Source organism: Adelges cooleyi, unplaced genomic scaffold (genome assembly GCF_023614345.1).
Source record: "Adelges cooleyi isolate 19-005CV unplaced genomic scaffold, UGA_ACOO_1.1 ACOO_flye_CR_arks_rails_tigmint_CR_PRNA_247, whole genome shotgun sequence".
Classification (NCBI taxonomy): Eukaryota; Metazoa; Arthropoda; class Insecta; order Hemiptera; family Adelgidae; genus Adelges; species Adelges cooleyi.
Window position 1 is genome coordinate 4797424 of NW_026095912.1, and position 9527 is coordinate 4806950.

A 9527-nucleotide genomic window follows, 5' to 3' on the forward strand; every position below is an offset into this window, starting at 1 on the left:
ATGTTTACTAAGGTCTCTCCATAATTGACAAAAAAAAAATGACTGCCTTTAATCGCTATTTATAACTGTAATTTATTTAATTACATTAAAATCCAATAAAACAAATGTAGGCACATTTTGTTGAGCGATTACATAATTTCAACTACAACTGATTAGGGTTTGAATTCAACATAAAAATAATACCAACAAATGATTGAGTAACGCCTATGAAGTGGTTAATTTGATTTTTGGTCGACGTTCACTGTGTTAATATTGTCTACGAGCAAACGCACCTATTTTAAAAACGTAGAACAGGTTAATTTGCTGTATAACATTTAACTAGTTGTGCATAATATTTTGCATTCGTAAACGTTACTGGGTATTCAATTTATTACTTATTATCTAATAAGTACATACCTACCTAGGTATGTACAGGTAAGTGATGTTAAGTACCCTAATAGTTAGACAAATGCGTCGTCATTCCTTTACACAAAATAGGTGATAAATAATTGGTCAGTAATTTTTCAGACTGTGACAATTATAGACCAATCTCATTATCACTGCTTGCTTGGAAAATATTTTCTAAGGAATTCATAAAATTCCTAATACTTAAGTTCTTAGACGTTAATGTCTGTATATTTTTTTCTAAAAACTAATTTGGATTTCAACGAGGACACAGGTAGGTATAATATCAAAATATAATATTATTAAGGAAACTACAATATATTGATGCCAAAATTATTTATAGAGTGTCCGAAGATGATCAGTTAACCGTAAACACTTGTATATTAATACCCTTTGATAACTATAAGAAAAATTATCTTAAATGATAAATATTCGTGTGGGCTTATTGACCGGGATTATCGCTACTTGGTCCTCACCGGTCGGCCTATTGGTGTGTGGTTTGCCGCTAAAAACCCGAGTGGTCACCCATCCGGGATCAAGCGGTACCGGTCGCAGCTTGACCTCAGGCGCCTTGCGGCAGCTGCAGTATCCACTGCGCCACACCGTACCCGTCTTATTTATCTTAAATGATAAATCGTGATTTTAACACAGTTGATTTCTAATTATTTGTATATTATTACTATTTGTATATACTATAATATAGCCATTTGCCGGGATCTAATAGAGAACAGTTAACTTTGGTCTCTGATAAACATTGTTTAGATTTTAGCAAATACTATAAATATTTTATAGTATTTGATTTTAGTTAGTTAATATATTGGCATATAAATATTGGTTAATAGTTAGATTTTAGTTACTTTTCTTCATTGAGGATTGTCATACTGATAAGATGTGATTTTTATAATTTAGTGTTTCGGTGTTGGTCATGCTGATTAAATAAAAATTAGTGTTATCATTAATTGTTATTCTTATTAGCCGTTTCTTTGTTTTGGATAATACAATTGACAAAAGCTCTTGTTTGTAACCGAATTCTCATTTCTCATTTTAGACTACCGTCTGCAGTCTAAAATGAAACGTTATAATGAAGGATCGTTCACCTGTGTGGCGTCTAAAAGGTTAAAAACCATTGATGTTTATGATGAATTTGATCTAGACACGGTAAGAAGATAATAAATATTATTACATCTACAGTTTTCTGAATGGACAAACTAGAATTTTCCAAATACGTTCTACCTGCGTAATATTCTATTTAAAATAACAATTATATTGTACACAAATATTTATCTTGTAAGCGTTAGGTTTATATTTATTTTGAAACTGGCTTATGCTAAACTTTCTAGACATTTTCATCCCTAGGTAAATAAGTTTTTTTTAAATTTATTATTGCCTTTAAAGTTTTTAATTTTTTTTTCGCAGATCAAAGACTACCTGGATGGAGAAATGTTTGGAGAAAATAATCCTCGTGAATCACTAGTTTTAATAGACGCCATATTCGATGCTTTATTGTTGAACGAACGGAAAATTGTTGACGAAGTACGTATCTACCTTATTGTAAAAACTACATTAAATTAAAAAAAAAAAAATGAAATTGCATAATACTTAGGTAAATGATTAAATTATATTTACACTCTGAAACATTTGATAAAGTATTCATTGTTGCATTTTAAATTGTGGTGTAAACTAATTAATCAGAATATTGGCAAATGGTTTGCTTATATTTGTGTCTATTTTATTAATCTAACTGCACAATTTTTATTAAATAAGCCCTTCAAAAGCAAAGCGGTGTACTTATGTCAAATTAATTATCATATACAAATATATTGTTTGAATGTATTGATATACGTCATAAATAACATATTTCAAAACACCACTTTGCTTTCGATATGGCTCAAATATTCCGACGTGTTAATAATCATCAGAGCTTGGTAAATAGTATAATTTTAATGTAAGATTTGTACAAAGTAAATAATTTATTTTACAACTTCCTTAGGTTTTCAATCACATTCTTAATGTGATTAACCACCAAGACATACGTGAGAAGATTAAGGAGCTGATTTTGTGTCGTTTATCGACCTATGTTTATAGATTGACTACTAATCAGTTGTTGCAATTGGTCGAACGCTGCTATAAAGACATTAAGTCATGCAAAAAAAATTACATTCAAAGGTAAAATTAAAAACTATTACCTATTTGTTTTTTCCTTAAAAGTACTCGATTTGATTGACTGTATGATGTTTACTTGTTCTTTTTTTGTTGTTGTATAGTTGGGTGTATATAATACCAGGTGTATTGAAAAACATTTCTGAAACAAGTATACTGCATTGGCAAGGTAAATTTTACCCTGGACATGCATACAAAACCATAATCATCAACGACATATTATGTAGCGTCAACGAAATAAATGTCGATGTAATAGTACCCATTGCCATGATGTTAAGGTACATTAATTATAGTATTGCATTACAAATTATACATGTTATGTAAGGGATTAAAGTCGAACAAATTTAATAGTTTGTTTCGTTTTAATAATAACAATAATGATAGTAGTACACGTTATAGCCATCTAGACTGAGTAAATTGAATTGTTTGATTATTGCAGATATACATTACTTACCGAAATTGAAGCTACAAAAGTAATAAAATGTCTGTGTATTATTTGCTTAAGTATGGACGCTTCAGATGTTCCCCTTTTATTAAAACACATGTTGTATATCGGTACGAGTAAAGATACACTGTATATTTTGGTTGCATTGCAAAAATATTTTGATTCGCAAAATGGACAAACACCAGGTTAGTTCTTAATGTTGTCAATTATAATTAACGTTTAGTTGTCGGTATATTTTATAAATATTTGTCAAAAAATGTAATCTGTCTTACAGGCGACGATATGTTTGATTCGGAATGTAATGTTTTATTTATTTTGGAAGATTATTCTAAGATGAATGCCTCTTTTGTTAACTGTGTTTTTAAGTACATCAAAATGTGCAAAAGAGCACCGGATAAGGTGTTGAGTGACTTTTTATTGGCATTTTTATTGGCAATTTCAAATTGTCGTACTTATGAAAACGACGTATGATAAAATTATAAACAAAATCGTCTATCAGCCTAATAAAACTGTGTACTTGATGTTTTTTTTTTTTGTTTGTTTGTTTTAGGTTCTAAAACATTTGAAAGAGCTGATTATTCAATCGTATTTTGATGATGAACTATTAAATTGTTCGTTTTGGCTAAAAAAGCTGTTTTCCAAAAACAATTGTGAACAAAAATTCAAATGTCTTATAAATAACGATAAGTATGCATATTATAATAATATTATGGTAAATAAAGCAATAGCGGTTTTTTTAAAAATTCTATTATTTTATTGTTTAGAATTTTATCTTACAAAGGTGTCATAAATGGACTCATTAAATTGGCGTTGTCATTACTCAATACAAAACGAGTCGTCACCAAGAGTAAAATACTATTAAAAAATAACTGCTTGTACTCTGATTAATCGTACAATGTTATCTTTAGACGACAAGGAAATTATTGAAAAAGTTCACCGATTAGGAACATTCATTTTGATATCTGTGCTTGAAAAAAAACAATACACGTACATCACCACATACGTTTTAAAAATGTTAACAGAATCGTCATTCCAGTCGACGAGTACACCTGCCCAGTACTTAGGTAAATGATATAATGAGTATTTACAGCCCCTTTCAAGCTTTGGCTTTGTTTTTATCGTTTATTTATTTATATTGTGTTGAGATAAACTGGTTCTCTATAGTTAACAATGTGTACACACACATGAGTGCATTGTGTTTGATTGTTGCAGAATGTTTGCACGTTTTATGCAAAAGTCAATATGCAAAATTGATCGAAAACAATGGTGACTTGTTGAGATTGATAAGAGGTATGCCACTAGGACAAACACATAAAGTGTTACACGCGACAAAGATTGTATTCAAGTCGTCGACAATTGTCAAGAACAATATAATGATTATGTTGAGAAAAGAACTACAATCGAAGTACGTGTTTACTTTATATTACAATATTTTTGCCTAAACATTGACGATTATCTGAGCTCATTCTTCTGGTTGATTTATAAGACTAATGTTGGGTCGCACAAAACGTGAGGGGCATAAACCGTTTCTGAACCTATCTGTGGTTTGAAGGGCCTTTACATCTGTGTGTCTTTGGTTGAAAACCACTCCTTCTATTTTTAAAAAGCTCAACCCGACAGTGGTTTTAAAAATAGATATAGATTTCTCAATACTACACTTGCCGGATGCATCGATCGTAGTACATTTTTAATTTTAATTTAAAATATTTTTTTGAATATGTAACAACCGTAATTTTTCAAATAAAAAAATAATCAGTTGAATAATTGAAAATAATTTTAAAATTGTGCCACAATCAATACCTTGTAAATTTTCTAAAGAATACAAGTACTTACAATAGTAATAAACAAAAACTTAGTATTAACAAAAATGTTCAAGTAGAAACGTACGTTTTTGAACAAAAATTGGGTGTGTTATAAAATAGTTGATGAAAAAAAAAATATTAAATATCAAAATTTATCTATTTGTTGTGTTAATACAATATGAGTTTAGCTTAATGTAAAAATTACCTTTATGCATGCGCCAAAATAAATTACAGTGTATAGAAGTATTATATTATATGTGTTTATTATTTTTTTATACTTAACATTACATTATACGGTTACAGGGATTTACTAGTGAGATGTAGTGCCGTTAATGGATTATTAGAAATATTACGGTCCGTTTTCAATTCGACAAATCACTTCATCGAAGATAATTCGCCTGGTCTTTTTACTCAGGTAATATTTTATGGTTTAACCGAATGTTTAGGATTAGATTTCTGATTACAGATGTAAATAAATAAATATGGTATCTTTTAAATTTGGTTTATGTTTAATAATTCGATACATTGAGACAAAGTTGTTGGGTTTTTTTTTTTTATAATCATATTATACATTTTTTTAAATAACATATATTAATGCAAAAGAAAAAAGCCCATGTGTTATTTTTATTACACATTGTGTAACAATAATATTATATATATAAATAATATTACCGTTAAAATTTAATTTGTTAAAAATTTTAGATTAATTAATTATTATTAAAATACACTAATATAATTACATTAATTTGTATAATAATTATTAGGTGACTTTGTGTAATTTAAAAAACAACTACTCAAAAGATTTGCCACACGACATTAAAGAATTGTGCTTGGAAATAATAAACTTATTGAAAATTTGTCTACGTCAAAATGCAATAGTAAAATCTTTGTTCTATAGAGGTTTATTCAAATTGTCTGTGAACAACTCGAATGTAGAATGTGCTCTTATTAGTATATTATTAGACCACCTGCGGTCGTATTTAAATTATTATAAACATGACGGAAAGATTTCGCTCAAGTTCGACAAGGCCATAATAATCAATCGCGATGGACCTACGATTGTTGTTAGTATGATACAAGTTATACGGACAGTGGCAGTCGTATGTGTATGTGCACACATCATTGTACACGGTTACGTCTACACCGCTGACTGTGATATTTTTCGATAATTTAACCCGATGTATTGTTATACTGATCGTAGGAACCGTTGGACGACGTTATTGTATTAGTTCAAAATTTATTTATTAATATGCTTGCAAACAACAGCTGTAATAGTGAGTTGCTAAAAAATATACTTGACCCGTTGGTCGATTTTTACAGTGAATGCAATTTAGATGAAGTTTACGTGGTAAATCTTGTATTAATATTAAAAATTGACGTTTAAAAAACGAATATTAACTATTTGAAATTATTTTGATTAACTTGTGTTCTTTAAGAATGAAAATGAAAGTATGTACGATATAATTTCAAAGTGGCAATCTCTCGAATGTGACTATTTACAAGTTGTAAATATAATTCTGTGCACCTACCAAGGATTGATAGTGTTTTCGATGAGCTACTGTTGGCTCAGTAAAAACGTGCAATGCGATAAACTACAAAAATTAATAAAAAATTACAATAAAATCACAGACAGTGTTAAAGTAAAAATTAAAAACAATTTTTTTTTTTCAAATATACGTTCTAAACTTACTTATTGTTTAGCGAGCTGAAAAACTTAAAAAATGTATTACAAATGATCAATTGTCAGATCATAAATTTAAAGCTGAATTTGTGGAGCCCATAATTTTTTTAAACTTTGAATCGTTATTCAACTGTTTGTGTTTATTAATGTAAGAATTTCGCATGTTATAGTTTTTTAGTTGCCGATGAATAATAATACTTATGATTTATTTTTTTTTTAAATGTGTAGCTATACCGATTGGAAGACGAATAGACGAATAACGTTGCCATCGGTTGAAATGAATGAACTATGGTGTTTTGTTCTCAGGCTACTCCAGAATTATTTATGTTTCGTAGAAGAACAATTAAAAAACAATGAAAACCCTCCAAATTTGTACGAAAACCTATGCAACGTTACCAAGTAAGGATATAATTTGCTGCATCTTTGCTTATTAGGAATGTAATTAATTAGTTTATTTATTTTCATACCTCTAAACTCATACTTCATAAACATATCGTTAGGTTTTATTGTTATTTATATATATTTATTTAAAAAAAAATATGTTGCAGGTTGTTGTACAGCCATTTCCTATTTAATTTTCTTGAAGCGCTACGGTGCTTTGGTTACCTTGTGGTCAAACAAGTGCTGGAATGTTACGTACAAATTCTTTCGATCGTGTGTTCGAATAGGGTGTATTTAAACGATTTGGATAAATTCATATCGGATTGCTGTAAGTAGAAAAAAAAATATGCTTACGATACATAATGATATATATTATACAACTGTTGTGTTTTGTTAACCCTCAAAAAATAGATGCACATTTTTTAGTCTACGACAAACAAGTAGAACTATTCAGTGTTTTGAACAACACCATTTCTTATCTGGACGATTTAATTAATTGCAATCAACTGAAAAACATAAGTTTGATCGAAAGTATCGAATACCAGTTAATAAAATGTATATCGATTATTGGATTTTCCATCGAAAACGATAGTGCTAAACTACAAAACGTAATGTTATTAATTATTTATTACTTGACGACACTTTAACGTGAAATACGTATATATGTATAGTAGTTTAATCCGACTCTCTAATACCGCCCCTTTTAGGTGTTAACGAAATTAACAAAAGTAGCAGAACAACATTCTTTCGTGGACAAAAACAATGCTAATACATTTTTGATAACCACGTTGAAATTGTGTTGTGCATTTCAAAACCACAAGGACAATATGAATATGTTGGCCGGCTGGGCGCAGTCATCTTCCAAATTAATTGGACGTATCGACGGCAAAAGCACAGATTTCAATATGAAATGTTTAAAATTGAAAACCGTGTTTAACAACTCTACGCTGTCGATGGAACTATGTAAATGTTTACGCGAAGAAATCAAACACATATCGTGGAGTTTGTCCAAGCTTGAAGCGGAGAAAAAAGTTTCCACTACGGCGGCCGTATGCCCCCTCAAACAAAACAAAACGTTTGTTCAGGACCATTTGGAAACCGTGGAGACAATCATCCAACAAACGATAAAAGCAATGTCGATCGCAAACTATTTCGTACAATCAAAAATACCTTTAGGGCAGATGACGGAATTTTTATTTGAAACCGTTTGCGATTTAATCAACGCGATAAACGGCATAATTAAATTATTCCACGATTGTTCGACTGCCGAAGATCCGACTTATAAAACTACATCGTTGAGTACAGTTAATATGTTATTACATTTTTACCACTTGTTGTAAATTACTGGTGTAGTAATTTGAATTCATTGTAGGCAAATTTAATGTCACGTCTAATAAAAAATTTGTTTTAAAAATGTTTACAGGTTATCAGAATTATTTCTCTATTACAATAAAAGAATAATACCCAATATTTCGAAACTCATTATATTCGTCGAGGTAAGACTTGTTGTCATTTAAACTTTTCAGTGTTAATTTGCTTAATTTACTTTTTTTTTTTTTCCAGCACAAAAGAAAGTTACAGTTGACCCCAAAAGAAAAAACATCGGCCAAATTCAAAGTAGATGCTCGTTGTCAAATTACGTACATACCTAAACTAGTCAAGATTTTAGAAGTCGTGTACAATTCTACGATTGATTTGAGTAAAAAATGCAAAGTACGATACACATTCAACTAGTAATTCGGTTACACTGACGATATTTTTTTCTATGCCATTTTAGCCGACTTGTGTGATCTTCAATAATAATTATTATTTAACTTGTATATTTAACCTATGACATTTGTACTGTATTTTCTGTTATGCTATTTTTGAACAATTTTGCTTGTTTTACTAATTTTTTTAAGGACGAGGAATTATTATCCAAGTTGAGATTGACGTCGTGTCGCGATTTTAGTTTAGACATGAAGATACTAAACAAACTACAAAGTTTACAGGTACTTGTTTTTATTTAAAAATTTTTTAATTCTGTTTAATGACCATAAATAATAATAATATTGTGTTTTATTCAAGGAGGTAGTTGAAGACACATCAGTTTAAATGTATTGTGAAATAATTTTGGTTTTTATACACCCAAGTATGGAATATTTTTAATTGTTACAAAACTTACCAATGTATTTTACATACCAAATATAAAAAAAAAAGGTTATTAAATTTTATAAAATAGGTTAGTCCCATTTGTCTTATTAATACATATTTATTTAAATTGTCTAATATCTTTTTGACAAAAACGATAAGATTTCAATATAAAATAAAAATATTTTGTAACGTTTTTTATAAAAAAAAAATTTGTTTTATAACTTTTAACTTTGTTGTGTTGACTTAATTAACAGTATTTATTAAATACTGTATACTTAATATTACATATTATATTCATATATAAATATATTTACATAATGCCTTTTGTTGTATTACGTGTTCAGTTGTAATTTCATCCGTTGGGTATGCTAAATAAATAGAAAAAATTACAGTTGTTTACTAAAAATGTTTATTAGAATTGGAGATTGCCTAAATGTATTTTTTACTATTTTAAATATGTCGCTAGCAATACATTTGCGAATTTTGATATTTGATTATTTAAATTTACAACAATGCAATATCTTAAATAACTCATTATCTT

General features: G+C 28.9%; 1 protein-coding gene across 2 annotated transcripts; it reads left to right on the forward strand.

Moving 5' to 3' along the window:
• Window positions 1-1396: 1396 nt before the first annotated feature.
• On the forward strand, window positions 1397-9102 carry LOC126836655 (uncharacterized). Of its 2 annotated transcripts, XM_050570247.1 has the most exons (12): window positions 1397-1542; window positions 1801-1917; window positions 2375-2550; window positions 2649-2822; window positions 2984-3174; window positions 3264-3454; window positions 3540-3676; window positions 3754-3836; window positions 3898-4053; window positions 4202-4394; window positions 5095-5206; window positions 6701-6842. In XM_050570247.1, exons 1-12 carry the CDS (start codon window positions 1453-1455, stop codon window positions 6722-6724), a joined length of 1644 nt encoding a protein of 547 aa, XP_050426204.1. In that variant the 5' UTR covers window positions 1397-1452; the 3' UTR covers window positions 6725-6842. The 2 variants fall into 2 exon arrangements, with proteins under 2 accessions (XP_050426204.1, XP_050426205.1); XM_050570248.1 differs by lacking the exons at window positions 1397-1542; window positions 1801-1917; window positions 2375-2550; ... (5 more) ...; window positions 3898-4053; window positions 4202-4394 and adding exons at window positions 7021-7181; window positions 7265-7461; window positions 7561-8147; ... (2 more) ...; window positions 8755-8844; window positions 8921-9102 and having other exon boundaries at window positions 5097-5206; window positions 6701-6871.
• The last annotated feature ends 425 nt before the right edge of the window (window positions 9103-9527 follow it).